This window comes from Mastomys coucha, unplaced genomic scaffold, assembly GCF_008632895.1.
Source record: "Mastomys coucha isolate ucsf_1 unplaced genomic scaffold, UCSF_Mcou_1 pScaffold14, whole genome shotgun sequence".
In the NCBI taxonomy this organism is placed as follows: domain Eukaryota; kingdom Metazoa; phylum Chordata; class Mammalia; order Rodentia; family Muridae; genus Mastomys; species Mastomys coucha.
In genome coordinates this window covers 65,827,667-65,846,151 of record NW_022196896.1, presented here as the reverse complement: position 1 = coordinate 65,846,151, position 18,485 = coordinate 65,827,667, and the positions used below count along the sequence as shown (strand labels likewise).

Here is an 18,485-nt window from a genome sequence, read left to right as displayed (position 1 = left end):
AAAAAAAAAAAACAGACCACTAGCCAAATAACAGCTTATAAATAAACCTATACAAACTCAACTACCTAATAATCCATGACAAAAAAAAGGGGGGGGGGAATTTAACAACAAAAATTCCTTTCACCATATGTAGTGTTCAAAAGAAGAAAACAAAACTTCAAAACACAAAATTTGTGACATTGAAGTTTGGTGATGAGGTTTTAGACAAAACCCAAAAGGCACAGTCATGAAAGAGAAATAAGGCTGTATTAAAATGATACACTTCTGAAGAAAATACTGTTAAAAAATGAAAATACAAAACAAAGTGGGAACAATATTTATAAAATCCTATGCTATTAAACACTTGTATCTAAAATACATACAGAACTCACAAATGCACTCAACTAAACATGGGTAGACGATATGAACAGTTATATTGCCAAAAGGCAAACAAGTTGCAAATGATATAAATGAAAACAAAGATCAGTAAAAGAAAAACCAAACTAAGACAAGGAAGGAGATGGTGATCTACATCTATCCCAAAGGCTAAAATCCAAATAACTGAAAGCATCAGATGCTGATGAAAACACAAAGGTGACATAAAACGCAGACAAGCCTGAAGCATCTTGTAATGCCAGAAAGTAAGAAACAGATTAAACAAGACTGAGGCAAGTCAGCATGTGCGCACACAACGCTAGGTATGTGACACTCCGGAACATGAACAACTCAAGGAGCTCCAACCACCACTGAAAACAGATTAGTTAACTAGAGCAACTAATTAAATGCAGTATTAAATTATAAGTCAAGGGATGGTGGAATAGCTCAGTGCCTGCTAGGGTGCTCTGCCTACACGTGTAAGATCTTAGATTTGTTTGATCCCAGGACTATAAAACAGTAAAGAAATCTGACTTACAAGACAAAGTAATAAAATAATAGCCACTACCTAGTTCATGCTGAGATAAACAAATGGATGAACAAGGAAGAAACAAAGGCTAAATAAATAAAGTATGCAAAACTCCACATCAAGGGGTAGAACATCAATTCCCACTCCTAATACTACAGTGACATCCTTCTATAGACTAAAGATGGAAAGGACATTAAGAATATCTTCACAGAGCAGAAGCCTGACCAATACTACCTTGGTCAAATCAACAAGATACTGAAAGCCAATGAACTATCATAGATAAAATGAGCCTAAAGAAAAATTTACCACAGAACATGTACATATTTAACAGTCAGTAAAAACATAAGAAATCTAAACAAACTCAGCATTACAGTTAATTCATACCAGTTTCTAAATTGTAACAAGTGCATCATGCTGATATGTTAGTAAGGTGTGGTGGTTTGAATGAGAACGGTCCCCATAGACTCACACCTCTGAATACTGGTCAGCAGTTAGTAGAACTGTTTGGGAAAGATTAGACCTTATTGGAGGTGTGTCGGTGGGTACAGGCTTGAGGCTTCAATTTGAAGCATTCTGAGTTCAGAAACAGTTTGACTGTTCCTGATCATGTCTTTGATTCACTACCATGAACTCTCTCTGACACTGTAAGTCCCATTCAATGTTTTCTTTTATAAGTTGCCATGGTCGTATTATTTATCAACAGCAATAGCAAAGTAAGTAGTGCACAGGGAAAGTCTGGACTGGATAGACAGAGATTTTGTACTTAATCCTGAAGTTAATTTTAAGATTTTTATTTTTAACTATGTATATATCCGTACCTCTGTGTACAAGTATGTACATATGTATGTAGATGCATACAGAGAACAAAAGAGGTGCTGGATCCCTTGGGGCTAATAGGTATTTATGAGATACTCAGCATGTGTGCTGGGAACTAAGCTTAGGGCCTCTGGAAGAGCAGTACACACCCACTCCTGAGCTATCTCTACAGCTCCCTGAAAGTTACCTTTTAAAAATTCACCTGAAGAAGGGAAAGCCATCGTGCCATTTATATCTACTCCAAGGCACATCAAATATTAAATTTAATAAAACATGCACATAAAATTTATGTTAAAAACCATAAAATGTTGATGAAAGAACTACAAAGAGATAGAGGAATCATATTTATTGATAGAAGACTCTACCAAAAAAACACTAACAAAATTCTCTCCAATATTACACACAGGCTTAATGAAAATCCAAGAAAGATTTTTAAGACATGGCTAGTACAGAAAACTATAAAATTTATATGAGAAGGCAAAAGACTTAGAATAGTTAAGAGAACATTTTTCCTTTTTTTGTGAGAAAATAGATGGGAGGCACCATTTTGTCAAATTGCAAGGCTTATAAAGTAGCTGACAAAAATATCCAAACTGCTGGGCACTGGTGGCGCACACCTTTAATCCCAGCACTTGGGAGGCAGAGACAGGCAGATTTCTGAGTTTCGAGGCCAGCCTGGTCTACAGAGTGAGTTCCAGGACAGCCAGAGCTATACAAGAAACCTTGTCTCAAAAAAAAAAAAAAAAAAAAAAAAAAAAAAAAAAAAAATCCAAAAGGACACTGGAATAATGATAAAATGCAAATGCCTGGAACAGAAGGAAAAACAAAAGCAGCCTCCACACAAGTGTGCTCCCCCTCCTTGTACAAAGGACAAAGGCCATTTACAGGCCTTTTTACAAATTCAATGGTGCAAATGAGAAAACATCCTCAAAACACAAAAGATTAAAGTCTCTGTATGAGGCACACTGTGAATTTAAAAACAGAACTTCTGGGAAAATAGAGGAAATAAATTGAAACTCATCAATATTAAGAACTCTTACAGTTGGGAAGACCATAGAAGTAGCCTGAAAAACACAAGCTCCAGAGCCAGGGCTTATCTGAAAAAGAGCTAATTCTAGAATGTGTTCTAAAACATTCAAAACTCAACTGCAAAAACCCAATAATACAATTTGAAAATCAGCCAAAAGTATAAAAAGGCATTCTACTGAAGAGGATATGCAGGTGACAAAGACTCTATGGAAAATGGGAGCTTCCCACTGTGCACCAATCAGAATGACAGAGTGTACACCATCAGAATACCACATTGCCAACATTTAGACAGAATTAACACTATTAACAAAATAAAAGTCTAAAGAAATATTTACAATATAAACACATGAAGGATTGTCCTATAATACCTAAGCTTCCTTTAAGATGGCCAGTATTACAGAATAAAGTATAAGCTACATTGAGGCGTGGCCACTGCCCATCTTCTAGAGTAACTAAGAAAAGTAAGGACCAGGGAACAAGCTCTGAGAAGACAGGAGCAGCTGACACTCACCAGCCACCATAGGCAAAGCAGAAGTGGTATAGTCAAATTGGGAAGAGACAGTTTGAAGACCTCTAAAGCTACATGCAAGCAAGCACCCTCTCCCTCTCTCCCACATACCATCCCTCTTCCCCTCCACCCTCCCACCCCTTCCCTTACCTCTTACCATATGACCCAGCAAGTTTACTCCTAAGTATTCACCAGAGAAATAATGTGTCCACACAAAGACTTGTACTCAAATGTTTAGAGCATTTATTTACAATCATAAAAAGCTACAGACAACTCTGAACACCTGTAAGATAGTTTAAAAACAGCCAAGAACCACCCAGCAGAGTATTACACAATTAAAGGGGGCAGGAATAATGATGTATGCACCAGCACAAAGGACTCTCAGTCACTACATTAAAGAAAACCCAGTCAGGAAACACAGCCTACAAGTATCACTCAACTTATCCACATCTCTAGAAAGGGAAAGCATGACAAAACTAGGCACAGGGTGAGGCTCAATGATAAGCTCACTTGCCAGCATGTGTGAGGCTCCAGGTTTGATTCCTAGAACTTGGCAGAAGGTGAAGAACACAACCACAGTGACTCCTAGACAGAGCCTTCTGTAGGAAGAAGGATCACTTACCAAAGGTCCTAAGCAAATGGTCTTCTTAGTCACAGGGACATGACCTTAACCCATTGACTGTACACTTGAAATCTGCACATTTTATGTTATACCTCAAAAAATGTGTGTGCTCAAGTTCCAGATTATAAAAACCATAAAGAATCAAGTTAGAGCCAGGCAGTGGTGGCGCTCGCCTTTAATCCCAGCACTTGGGAGGCAGAGGCAGGCGGATTTCTGAGTTCGAAGCCAGCCTGGTCTACAGAGTGAGTTCCAGGACAGCCAGGACCACACAGAGAAACCCTATCTGGAAAAAACAAACAAACAAACAAACAAAAATCTAGTTAGAAAACATACTTAACAATTTGAAACAGTTAAAACTAAAATTACATAAGCCTAAAAATCCTTTATCCATTTTTTTAACTTATGACAATACCTAATCTTTTGCATTAACAATATGTGTAGTTAAAATCATGTTACTATGGAAAACTTTAAGATATTTTTTATTTTAAATATATAATTTATTTTTATTTTATGTCCATTGCCTCAATGTAATTCTGTGTGAGGATGTCAGAAGCCCTGGAACTGGAGTCACAGATAAGAGTGAGCCATCAGGTGGGTGATTAGAAATTGAACCACTGAGCCACCTCTCCATCCCCAAGACATTATTTCTTAATAATGTGCATTCAGCATTGTTGTTTGGTATTTCTCCCTGCCCCACATGCTCCTTTTCATTGTGGATCTCCGTAAGAGTTATTACTAATAATCAAAAATAATACTAGCAACAATATAAAAATATTGCAATTAAGATACATACACATTTAGAGACCAGTATAAAATCTTCCCTTTTAAGGAAACAAGGTCTCCCTTACTGGCCTGGAATCTCAGAGACTGCGTGCCTCTACCTCCTGAATGCTAGAATTAAAGGCATTCACCTAGCCCAGTATAAAGTCTTTTTTGTTTTGTTTTGTTTTTTCAAGCCAGTTAGTACCCAACTAACAACAATGCTCAAAATTTCTCTGATGCTCTGTGGTGGTTTGAATGAGAATATACGCTCAAGTATATGAATGCATAGGCCCCAGTTAGATGAACTGTTTGGTAAAGATTAGGAGATGTGGCCTTGCTGGAAGAGCTGTGGCCTTGTCGAAAGAGGTGTGTCACTGTGAAGTGGCTTTCAGGTTTCAAAACCCCATCAGTGTGTCTCTGTATATCTGTGTGTCTGTGGGTCTTTGTGTATCTGTCAGTCCCTCCCCCTTCTTTCCCCTGTTGCCTATGAGTCAGGGTATAAATCTCCCATCTACTGCTCCAGCGCTGTATCTGTCTGCCTCCAACCATGATAATAGATTAACCCTCTGGAACTAGAAGCAAGCCCACAAGTATGCTTTCTTTATAAAACCTGCCTTGGTCATACTGTCTCTTCACAGCAATAGAAGAGTAACTGAGCCATGTTCTGAGGTAAAAGTTTAGTGACTGCTTATCAATAGAACATAACAGAAGTAATGTTAAGAGTTTCCAGGCCAAGGACTTAAAGACACAGTTTTTCCTTTTTGTTTCTTTGCTCTCTGCCAAGCTAATGTGAATGTTCAAGTCACACCAAGAAGTCAAATTCAGGTTCCAATGGCAAGTCCAAAGGAGGTTCCAAAGAAAAGCTATTATCAACCACCAGAAGAGGTTAAATTTTCCATAAAGTAAGCTTAAGGATAGCTCCATTACAGCCACCATGACTGTAATCACAGAAAAAGACAGCCAGAAAACCCATCTAAGCATAGTTAATGTCCAGGACTACAAAAAAATAATTGTCATTAAGCCCTCTAAGTTTGACATGATTTGTTAGGACAGATATTGTATACAGATTTCCTCTGAGATTAAAACATTCCATCATTTAAGGAAGCTCCTTAAGCAAAGTAAATAACTCAAATAGCTTCAGGAAGTCCCTGAAACTGACCAGACTCACAAGCCATACTCCTCACACTAATCCCCACCCCCACCATCAATAAGCAATAAAGAAGGGCCTAGAGTCACTCACAGACTAGCCAAACTGCATAGTAGACTGTGAGACCAGACAAGATGTCTGGAAGAAGCAAACAATCAAGCTGCCTGAAGTTTAGACCAACTGAGTCACCTGGAAAGGATACTTTCCAACCCAGTGAGTTTTTTGCAGGCTGTGCAGTATGTTCCAGGTCCCCCCTTTTATGAGCTGTCACCCATGCTGAGGTGGGCTCCTGTAAGTAACACAATACAAGTCATTGTTTCACCAAGTTGGACTTGGTGGTATCTGTACTTAGGTCTTTCATGAGCTCTGTATTTGAGGTGAATAGACATGTGCTTCCCAGGAAAAGTCTTGTCTTACAATAACACAGCAATAACTGGGACATTCCTACATTTCTTTCTATTCCTAACATGAAGAATTTCTATTCCTAAATGAAGAAATATGTTGATAGAAGGAAACAAAGTCCAAACACTCCTTCATCTACCCACCATTGTCTAAAATCCCAAAGTGCCAAGGAAAGGGATGGCCAGACTAAAGCCTGTTGCCGCCTCTTTTTCCTCTACTTTGTTTCTCTCTCCTTGAGCACTTTCAGCAACATCCAAGAAGGAGAAGGCAGGAAATGAAAGCCTACTCTTTACCTGGTAACTCAGCAGCTCCAGTATCAAAACTGGAACATCTGCTCCTCCCTGTTGACATTTCCATTCTACAGCTTCTCCTTACTCCTGTTCTCCAGCTATACCTAAGATCTGAACAAAAAGCCCAGAACTCACTGCTCCCCACTAGCTCCAACTGCTCCCCTACCAATCCCAGCAGGTCTTATTCCCAACTATGCTGTCACAATAGATCTATCTCCAGTACTATAGCCCCTCAGTAAACTAAGAGCTACATATGTGCATAACAAACACACACAAAATCAGCCCTCCGTTCAGTTCCTCCCAACTCAACAACGTCCTTATGGTGCAGTAACATCTTCATAGAAACCAGAAACCCCATCACCATTACAATGCACAGTACAACAAACACAAAGTATCCTACAAACACAAACTAATATTTATTGTTTTAATTCTTAAAATTTTTACTTGTACATATGTTTATCTGTGAGTGTATGCCACATGTGTGTGGGCACCCATACAGCCCTTGTATCTATCTGTTAGCACCTGATCAGCACTTGGGAGGCTGGATATGATGACACACACCTGTAGCCCCAGATACTCAGAAGGCTGAGGCAGGAAAACTTAATCCCTAGATGATGTTCTGGCCTAAGCAACATAGTAACACTTCGTCAGGAAAAAAGAAAAGTAAATAAATAAGAGATGCCTCTTACATCATGAAATAAGTGCCCACCTGTTTATTAAGTGCTCATTTAAAACTAAACTCAGTGTCTCTGTAGTCTGCTGCAATGAATCTGGTGCTAACTACCACCTAATTTACTCTGTTTACTGCCACATAACTGGTAGTGGCACACACCTTTAATCCCAGCACTTGGGAGGCAGATTTCTGTGAGTCTGAGGCCAGCCTAGTCTATAACATGAGTTCCAGGACAGCCAGAATTGTTACACAGAGAACCCCAGTCTCGAGAAAACACAAACAGATAAATGAGCAAATAAATAAATAATAAAAACCTGAATAGGACAAAATAAACAAAAAAGTAAAAAGTTTGATGCATATAATTATTTTCATGAGAGGATGTTTCTAAACAACTAACTTATCAAACACTACCATAATTATGCATGCCTGACTGTAGTTGTGTACAGAATTATTGGTAATTTTATAGCAACTGAAAACCTTAAACATTATTATTGCAGTGGTGGCGCATGCCTTTAATCCCAGCACTTGGGAGGCAGAGACTGGAGGATTTCTGAGTTCAAGGCCAGCCTGATCTACAGAGTGAGTTCCAGGACAGCCAGGGCTACACAGAGAAACCCCATCTCGAAGAAAAGAAACAACAACAAAAAAATATTATTATTGTCCCTTATCACTCAAGAGAGGTAAGAACACAGCATGCGCCTGTTTTTCCAATCTAGTACACTTTCACGATGGTAAAATTTAATTACTAGTTGCATTTCAAAATACAAGTTTGAAAGCAGAGATGAGTGTCTCATGCTTAGCAGAAGCTCCCAGTATCTATGTAATATATACCTATCTGCCATAATGAAATATGCTCCCCTGCTTCCACCCATTTTCTCAGGTTTAGGGCAAAGTATGGAGAACAGGCAACAGGCACCAAGTCTGAAGTCTGGCCTTTACATGAGAAGTGGGGGAAGGAAGGAGAGAGAGAGAAAGGAGGAAGGGGGAGAAGGAAGGAGAGGGAGGGGAGAGAGGAGGGAAGGAGGGAGGGAGGGAGGGAGGGAAGGATTTAGAGCCAGGTAGTGGCAGTGGTGGCACAAATCTTTAATTCCAGTATTTGGAAGACAGAGGCAGGCAAATCTCTGTTAAGTTCAGCCTGCTCTAAAAGTGAGTGCCAGGACAGCCAGAGCTGCACACAGAAATCCTGTCTCAAAAAAACAGAAGGAAAAAAAGAGGGGCTGGTGAGATGGCTCAGCAGGTAAGAGCACTGACTGCTCTTCCAAAGGTCTTGAGTTCTGATCTCAGCAACCATATGGTGGCTCACAACCACCGGTAATGAGATCTGACGCTCTCTTCTGGTGCATCTGAGTGAGCGGGACCCGTAGAGGCCCTGAGTTCAATTCCCAGCAGCCACACACATGATAGCTCACGGCCATCTGTACAGCTACAGTGTACTCATACACATAAAATAAATAAATCTTAAAAAACAAAAAAAAAACAAAAAACACCAAAATAGAGCCGGGTGGCACACGCCTTTAATCCCAGCACTTGGGAGGCAGAGGCAGGCGGATTTCTGAGTTTGAGGCCAGCCTGGTCTACAGAGTGAGTTTCACGACAGCCAGAACTACACAGAGAAACCCTGTCTGGAAAAACCAAAAAAATTAATTAATTAATTAATTAATTAATTCTGGGAGCTAAGGCAGCAAAGTTATCTGGAAAGCCTAAGTTGTTCCTATGGTCAAGATTCAGGTGACCTACATCTGCTGTATCCCCTGCCATACATCTGTTGCCACCTACAGATAAATGAAATATTATTACAAAGACTAACCTTTGTAAAGAAAAAAAGAGAAAAGAAAATGGGCAGGCGGGGATGAGAAAAGGGGTTGGGGGGGAGGGGGTAAAACAGCTCTCAGGAACAAAGGTTTCTGTCTGTATGCCCTGGGCACATCTCAGCCTTCTACAGCAACAAGCTAAGAGGCACCACCAGCCAAGAAAAAACCTGCTCAGGAATGGCGATCACAACTTTAAAACACTAGGTTAGTTGCTCACCAGTGTCAACCCAGAGCAGTTTAATAAAAATTCATCTAAGGCTGGGAATGGTGCCATATGCCTTTAATTCTAGCACTTGGGAGGCAGAGGCAGATGGATCTCTGAATTAAAAGCCAGGCTGGTCTACAGAGCAAATTTCATGAGAGCCAGGGCAATACAAACAAATCCTGTCTTGAAAAACAAAACAAACAAGCCTTCCTGCTACTATAATTACTTTACCTCTGTACATGGCAAAACTCCCAAACTGCATTCCAAAACAGTAAGTAGAAAGGCTAGTTAAAAAATACAGTGAGACTTCATTTATGTACAAAGATTCAAGCATATGTGCATTCTCCACATCAGCAGAAATGCTTCATAGTAAAATTTACAATTAAATGCTATAAATGATATAGCTTAATGGTTGAACACTTGTCTGGCATGCATGGGGCTTCAGGTTCAATCCCAAAGACATTAAAAAATGAAATTCACAAGTTAAGATATAAATGTTTCTGACAATTGTCTTGTAACTTCTTGAAATATTGTAATATTATGAAAATTTTAAGACTGTCAAATAATGAGAGGAAGAAAATAGCAGAATTTTAGACAATGCAAAGTCATGTATGAGTGAGCATTAGATTCAAGGCTTGTCTGTTCTCAAGTCTCCCACTCACTTTTCATTTAAGGAAAGTCAAGGGCTGCAGAGTTGACTCACTGGTTAAGAGCACATGTTGTTCTTGCAAAGGACTGGGTTTGGTTCCCAGCACCCACATGAAGACTCATCACTTCACTTCCTTAGGCACAGGGCATGCATGTGGTGAACAGATATACACATAGGCAAAGCACTCATACACACAAAATAAAATCTTAAAAAAGAAAGAAAAGTCATATTACTACAAAGGAATAAAGTGAGAAGCCTAGAAAATCCAGATACAGAGCATCTACAGATCCTGGTGTGACATTGGTGACAACGGCATTCAACAGGGCATAGTCTCCTCAATAGGCAGCACCAGTACAGCGAGACACCTACACACACAAGAATATAACATATACCTACAAAACACCAGTCACAACAATTAATTAAAAATGGAACTAAGTGCAAAAACTAGAGCAATAAAACTCCAATGAACAAAACCATGGGTGTAACTCTCAATGACCTTGGTCCCCAAAATACATTCTTAGTTATAACCTCAAAGAAAAAGTAAACAGAACTTGATCAAACTTCAATCTGTGAAAAAGAGCCCATTGCCTGTGTTAGTGAGCCTACAGAATGGGAGAAAATATCTACAAATCACATATCTAACTATATTATCCCAATTATATTAATGTTTACAACTTGACAATAAAAAAACAGCCAGTGAGAACTGGGCAAAACACTCCCAGATGTGTGTCCAAAGATCTAAAATGGAGGACAGAACATGAAGTAACTACCAAATGGCAATCGAGTCCACAGTGGACCCTGAGCATGCAATCCCAGCATTCAAGAAGCTGAGGCAAGAGTACCTGCAGGCCCATGGCATTCTGAGCAATATACACCCTGTCTCAAATAAAAATCGCCCAACCAAACACCACTGCCACCACTACACACAGCCACTAAGCTGGCTGTTTGAGAGAGAAAGAGAGGGAGGAGGGAGGAAACAAAGTTGTTGGCAAGGATATTAAGAAACTGGAGCTCACCAGGTAGTGATGAGTGGTGGCACACGCCTTTAATCCCAGAACTTGGGAGGCAGAGGCAGGCGCATTTCTGAGTTCGAGGCCAGCCTGGTCTACAGAGTGAGTTCCAGGACAGCCAGAACTACACAGAGAAACCCTGTCTCGAAAAACCAAAAAAAAAAAAAAAAAAAAAAAAAAAAAAGAAACTGGAGTTCTTATATATTGTGATGTGCAGGTGCTTAGAAAACAATTGGAGACTTAGAGAATTATCATTATAACCTATTAAATTCATTCCTAGATACATATTCAATCTAAAAACAGGTATTCAGACAAGCATCTATAAACAAATACTCATAGCAACAGAATGTACAATAACCAAAAGAATGCACATCTTTCCATGTATTATTATATACTGGGATGCTCTACCTCTGTATGACTGGCAGCACTATCTCTCATAGCAGTGAGATATAGTACAAGCACTGGTACCACATTAAGAGTCCTTGAGATAGCCGGGCAGTAGTGGTGCTCGCCTTTAATCCCAGCACTTGGGAGGCAGAAGCAGGTGGATTTCTGAGTTCGAGGCCAGCCTGGTCTACAGAGTGAGTTCCAGGACAGCCAGGACTACAAAGAGAAACCCTGTCTCGAAACAAACAAACAAAAAAAGAGTCCTTGAGATAAAAGGGACTTTTCTGTTCCATTGCAATCTTAAAGGGCCACAGTTGCATATACAGTAAGTACACTACTGGTCAAAATGTACAAGAACTCATGACTTCACATCATCTACCCCAACTCTAAACTCTAAAGTTACATGTTATCAGCTAATGTGGTGATACTGATCTATAATCCCAACACCTGAGAGGCTAAGGCAGGAAGACTCCTGAAAATTAGTCGATTGAGCTACACAGCTAGTATTTGGCTAAAATACTATCTCAAAACAATCAGTAACAACAAAAGAGACACAATGTCCAAATTATTTTTTAATCAAACTTTATTTACCAAATGACAGGTTTAAAACAACTAGATGAAAAGTTAAAAAGTAAAAGATGTGTTCATCAGTGTGCTGGTCTGGGTGAGACTGGCCTCCATAGGCTCATGTATTTCAATGCTTGGTTCCTAGTAGGTGGAACAGTTTTGGAAAGGATTTGGAGGTGTGGATTTGTTAGGACTTTGAAGTTTCACACCAGACCCAGTCTGTCTATGTGTCTCTTTTTCTCTCTTCTAGAGCTGACTCATGCTCCCTGCGCACCCCCGTGTGTGTATATAAAATATGGTATCAACCAAATTCTACCAACCATGACCAAGTAGGATCAGTTGATCTCATAATTGACAGACTGATTCAGCATGTGCACGCCCGCACTCTTCCTCCCCCCCACATCCATAAAAGACAAAAACAAACAAACAAAAAAATAACACATGAAATTTTTGTGTTACAAGGGGTATCATCAAGAAAATAGAGCTAAGGGTATAGGTTATTTACCTAGCATGGTCCTAGGTTCAAGCCCCAGCATCACAAAAGGATGGTAAGAGATGATACAGTTGTTATAACCACTTATCTCTATCTCTTCCTCCCAGACCCACAAACTAGTTGCAGCATTAGGTTCTGCATTGAGTGTATTAACTATTAAAATTATGCAAAATACTGTGGCAACTAAGATAAAAATAGTGCAGGTGGTAATTTCAATAGATACTGCTTAATAAAATCTATTTAATTTTTTTTACTATAATCCTTTATTTATTATTTTCATTTACTATTCTCCATTTTTAGACAGGGTTTGTAGTTCTCACTGGCCTGGAATCTATTACATAGACCAGGAGTGCCTCTAACTCAGAGACCAATCTGCCTCTGTCTCTGGAATGCTAGGATTAAAGGCATAAACCACCATGGCAGACATTTTTACTATAAACTCTTAACAGAACCTATCTGTTACAAGGCACAAGTTAGGTGATTTGCATGTCACTAAATACTTGAGGGGCTGGCAAGGTGGCGGTGGCTCAGGGTTTAAGAGAGCTTGATGCTCTTTTTTCTTGTTTGTTTTTCCCGAGACAGGGTTTCTCTGTGTAGCCCTGGCTGTCCTGGAACTCACTCTGTAGACCAGGCTGGCCTCGAACTCAGAAATCCACCTGCCTCTGCCTCCCAAGTGCTTTGATTAAAGGCATGCACCACCACCGCCTGGGGAGCTTGATGCTCTTGCAGAGGACAGGAGTTCACCTTTTAGCACCAATGCCAGGCAGCTCACAAACACCTGTAATTCCAATGGCAGTAGACCAGATGCACTCTTCTGCCTCAAATGTGCACATTCTCACTCATGCCCCCATAATAAAATTTCCACAAGTAAAACTAAGAGGATTATTAGATTATAATGTTTTCATTTTTATTATTATCTAACCAATATAAATGATGAAAACCAGTTCAAATACACACAAGTGAGAATGAACTGCTGAATCAGGTTATGGGAACTACACTTTAACACTAGCTAGGGGCCTGAAAGATGGCAGATATACAATGTCTGAATATGCAACACAAATCTAAACACTAAATCCACTATAAATAAATAAACTTAATTTTTTGAGACAAGGTTTCTCTGTGTAGTCCTGACTGTTCTAGAAATAGCTCTATAGACCAGGCTGCCCTTGAACTCAGATCTGCCTCCCTCTGGCCCAAAAGTGTTAGGATTAAAAGTGTGTGCCACCACCGCCCAGCTGTTTCAATATGTCTTAAACAAACAGTATGAAGGGAACTTTATATTGTTTTGGGCACTCTTTCATTTCAAATGATAACACATAAGATTAAGGGCAGAATTTTCTCATTTTCTTTTAGGGGAGGCTTTGTACTAATAATGCCCAACAACAACAACAACAATAATAAAAAATAATAGTGATGATGATGATGCTCACAGATCTTCCTGGAACAAAAGCCTTAAACAATTCACATTTCCTATTTTATTTTTAATCTTATGTAGGTAGGTGTGTGTGTGCTAGTGTGGTATATGAACATGAGTGAAGTGCAGTGCCCCAGGAGGTCAGAAGAGGATATGATCAGCTGGAGCTGGAGTTAAAGGCAGTGGTAAGCCACCTGTCATGGTGCTGGGAACTAAACTCAGGTTGTCTGCCAGAACACTACACTCTTCTTAAACATTGAGCCATCTCTTCAGCCCCACAAATCACACTTTCTATCACAGACATCTGTTAACTGGATTGTACCTGACTGGATGAATGCCTGGCACTAAAGCATCATCTAAGGTTAGACACTTTGTATGATAGGCAGGACACCCACAGAGAGGAGTCTGTCTATAATTACAGAGCAACATCAGTAGTTAAAAGCAATGAATGAATGGCTTTTTAACACACTGACTCCCAAACACCTATTTGATGATTAAACACCCTGACTTCCAGGATAGACAATTTCCAGATAAATGGGAGAAAAAAATCGTTTTTGCTTTCCTTCTGTGTTTGGGGGGGATTATATCTAGGAGGCTTGGGAAAAGGCTGTTTGATTCCATTAAGGTACAGGAAAGATTCATCTAAACTGAAAGATCTACAATGCTTAGTTATTACTACCTTTAAATAGATGTAGGGAGAAAATAAAATGAACTAATAGTAAAAAAGACAAAAATCTGGGTCCTTGTTCCCCTGCATATTACCAATGAGTGACATCCACTGTAACGACCACAGCACTATAGCATGCACTGTCCCATACAGTATCGACATGCACTGAACGAGGAAGGGTACAGGGTAAACGGCAACACTGCATCATCGCCCTGTGTATATGTACCATTCCATCTGTGTATATGGAATCCTACCTTGTCTCACATTCCTCAGTCAACAAAAAAGAACCAAAGAACCTTGTTACACACCTAATGGAAAAGCTCCCACTCAGAATTATACAAGCCCAAACAGAATTCCAGAATTCTAAAGTACAGATAAAACAATCTAAATATCTCAGCTACTGATATAAAATATGTCAATCATGTAAAAATCAGATAAAATAAAATTAACTGGAATCCAATACTGAATGGCTAAAAAGCTAAAAAGGATTAAGCATAAGGCCATGGACGAGAATAATCAAGTAATTTAAGTTCTTTACAAGAGTTATAGTGTCTCCACCTCCTTCTCCTTATCTACCAAGCAGCTGCCCCACTTCTCACCTACTTCTACCTGAGTGGAAGGAAACATGCTAGCTTGACAGAGCCTGGAAGCCTGAGGTGTGATGACAGAAAATGTCTCAGCTAGGGTCCCCGAAGGAACACTCCCCAAATGAGACATTATCTTTTTTGACTTCCTTCCTAGTCTTCATTTCTGTCCACTAAAAAAAAAAAAAAAATTCAAAATATCTTTTAAAATAAGGGTATCATTTAAATACACAGAAAAAAAAAAAAAAAAGCCCAGCAGTGTGGTACATGCCTTTAATCCCAGCACTTGGGAGGCAGAGACAGGCAGATTTCTGAGTTCGAGGCCAGCCAGGTCTCCAGAGTGAATTCCAGGACAGCCAGGGCTATACAGAAAAACCCTGTCTCAAAAAAACCACAAAAAAAAAAAAGCCCAGTTTTGTGAGTTTGCTTTCCCAACCCTAACACCTCATATGAGATATCAAAGTTCTTTAAAAAGCCAGGCAGCTTTAGTCATAAGGGCAAAGCCCCAGACTGCTTGGTACAAGCTGGGGAATGGCACCTAAGCAAAGAGCTGGCAAAGCAGTAGATCATGCAACATAAACCTCACACTGGTACACTGTTATCAAAATGAGCCAAAGTGAAGCACAGATCTCCTAGAGAGAGAAGAGATCCAGCTCTACTCTTGGTATACTAACACACTAACCATTTGAGAACAGGCTCGTTACACCACCTGGGGAAATCTTTTATAAACCACTCTTTACTAAAACTACAGACAAAAATTAGTATCTCTCCTCCCAATAGCTTTTCTCCATGTTAAAAAGCCAGGAAGGTAAGTAAAAACTGGAAACTGAGTGACAAAAATATAGATTTTTTTAATTCACACTCGGTATAAACATGAAACAAACAAACTGGAAAAAAAAAAATCTTTAAGAGCCCAAGGAAGCCTCTAGTAGTCCATTCCTGTAATTCCTGAGCAGAAGAGGTGGGGGAGAATCTGGAGGGTCAAGGCGGCCCCTCGTCCTCACTGTTTTAACAACTCTAAAAGACTATCAGGGAAAAAAGAAACTATCTGGAGAGGTAAGAAACCAGTTCCTATTATTTAGTACTAATCCAACTGTGGTAGTATTCTGTTACATTTCTGCAGGGCCCCAGTACAATGTTTATCTTTCAGATACACCTTATGTTTTTACACATGAAAGGCCTCTTAGATTTGGTTTAGCGTACCCAACAAGTAGGTAATTTAGAACTGGCCACGTGATGGTATTTGCAGACCAGCAAAGGCAGGGTAGGGTGATGTTTTAACACAGAGATAGACAAATACAGAGATGATAGATGGACGGATGGATGACTGACAGACTGACAGAACTCAAAACTTTTCTCAGAAAAAATGTAACTCATGTATGCCAATGTCCTATCAAAGGTTCAGAAATATCTACTTACCTCTTTCTATTCTCCTGATTTGATTAACAGTAACTTTCAGGCCACTCTTTGAGAAGCCCTACCCCCATTCCAGAGGAAGTTTTCAGCTTCCCTGCTCCACAGATCCCTCCTCTGCTGTCCACTCTTAACACTCACACTTAAATTTGTGATAAACCCTGTTCCTCATAAACTCTAACTCGGCCCAGAATCTATGCTCCAGGCCAGTTTACATTCTCCAACAGACCTAAAACCAAAATTCAAGGCTAGTCTTTTAATTCTACTCGCCAGATAGCCAACTGTGAGGTCCACAAACTTAGCGTTCTGACATACACTTAATAGCTTTAACTTCAAAACCAACCACGTCTGAGTGAGCCCCGGTGATGAAGTGCCACGGGGCTTGGTTTTGTTTTCGGTTACCTGTTGTGCTTTAAATTATGCTGAATGGCTACTGCTTAAAGATGAAAAGGAACAGATGGTTGCAGACTCCCAGGAAGTCAACTCAACTGAAAAGGGTAAAAGAACTTAGTCGAATGTGGCACAGGCATGCTCCCCAAACCTCCGACTAAGGAGCTCATAAACACACACTCCCTCCCCTGGAAAAGCTTTTTTTTTTCTTTAAGGTTAGAAAGCAGCAAGCAACCCTGACTGGTTGCTTCCCCTCCACCTTTTCTTTTTTTTTTTTCTTTTTGTTTTTTCGAGACACGGTTTCTCTGTGTAGTCCTGGCTGACCTGGAACTCACTCTGTATACCACGTTGGCCTCGAACTCAGAAATCCTTCTGCCTCTGCCTCCCAAGTGCTGGGATTAAAGGCGTGCGCCACCACCGCCCGGCCCCGTCCACCTTTCTTAAGGGAAGTGGTTAGGAAGCCAAGACACACGCGAAAAAGACAGGCCGGAAAATGGAAAGCCCGAAAGCAGGAGCCTGGGCAACCGGGACTTTAAATAACCCCACAAGTGTTTCCAACTTGGCACACAGGAGGAGGGAGCCGCTGGGCTACCTCTCCGCAACCCCGAGCAACTCCGAAGTTCCTGAGCCGCTCCGGGAGGCGTTCCCAGGGCCGGGGGAGACGAGGGAGCCGCTCCCGGCCCGCCCCACCCCACCCCGGCTCCCACGGCCCGGCTGGCACTCACCTGGGCCGTAGGCCTGGCTTAGCAGCGCCCGAGGCCAGCCCCACACCGCCCGGACCCCCAAACGACCTCCGAGCTCCCCCAGCCCCACGCCTCGGACCCCAGTCCGAGCCCCGGCCGCGGGACGCGCCCCGTCGAGGCTCGCCCACCCAGGGCCCCGCGCGACTCCGGGAGGAAGGACCCCCGGCCCGAGCCCCGCCGCCTACCTGTCTTCGCTCTTGTTTTTCTGTTTCTTCCCCATCGCTTGTCAGCGGCGCTCGCGGCCCCGGCCCCTCGGTTCGGTGTCTCACAGACCCACTGTCTCCCAGCTGACTCCAATGCCCGCTCGGCTCGGTCCCCCTCGCGCCGCCGCCTCTCGCACCCGGCTCTCCACAGACCCGCGCACTGGGACAGGGCACATATGGTGTGAGCCCTCAGTACGCAAGCGCATCGCCCCGCCGCCTCGGCGTGGGGACGCAGGGCGCGGCTCATCGAGAGCGGCGCTTCGGCTAGAGCGTCTCCAGTGGACCCGCCGGCCAGGTGGGAACCCGAGCGCCCCCTAGCCGCAAGTGAGCGCCGCGCACCGACGTCCCCACAGCTCCCGGGTTCTAGAACCTAGAGGACGACAATGAGGCCATTCGTGTCTCACGTCGGCACCGTTCCCGAGGCTGGCATTCGACGCAGAAGTGAGACTGAAAAATTCTCGTGCCTACGCGGCCTCGGCTGCGGGAAGTCCATTACAGGACCACAAGGGGTCAATGATGAGCTTTCTGGGGGTGGCAGGACAAAAAAAAAAAAACACTCATGAATCGTCAACTGTGTACATTTATTAAGGGAAAAAAACATAAGGGCACAGCGACTGGTCTCCTAATATGAATCTTCATATGAGCAAGTTCTAAAAATGCATGTGTTTAAGAAAGTCAGGAGGGAAGATTCTGGAGTGGTGAAATTTTTCTCCATATGTTTCGGGGCGGTGTTACTAGTGTGATCTGTGTACAGATTTATAGTGCACTGTAAGCTACACTTTAGAAACTATTAAACACCAAGGAAATGAAGCCCCTC

The 18,485-nt window shown here is 41.5% G+C and overlaps 1 protein-coding gene across 1 annotated transcript in view; it reads right to left on the bottom strand.

The window, feature by feature from the left end:
- The window catches only part of Eif5b (eukaryotic translation initiation factor 5B), a 60,483-nt gene extending 42,463 nt beyond the window's left edge, over positions 1-18,020 (bottom strand). The window contains exon 1 of the mRNA XM_031367260.1: positions 17,651-18,020. Within this exon, the coding sequence (XP_031223120.1) occupies positions 17,651-17,685 (35 nt within the window). The 5' untranslated portion in view covers positions 17,686-18,020. The remainder of the gene's footprint in view (positions 1-17,650) is intronic.
- Between the last annotated feature and the right edge of the window lie 465 nt (positions 18,021-18,485).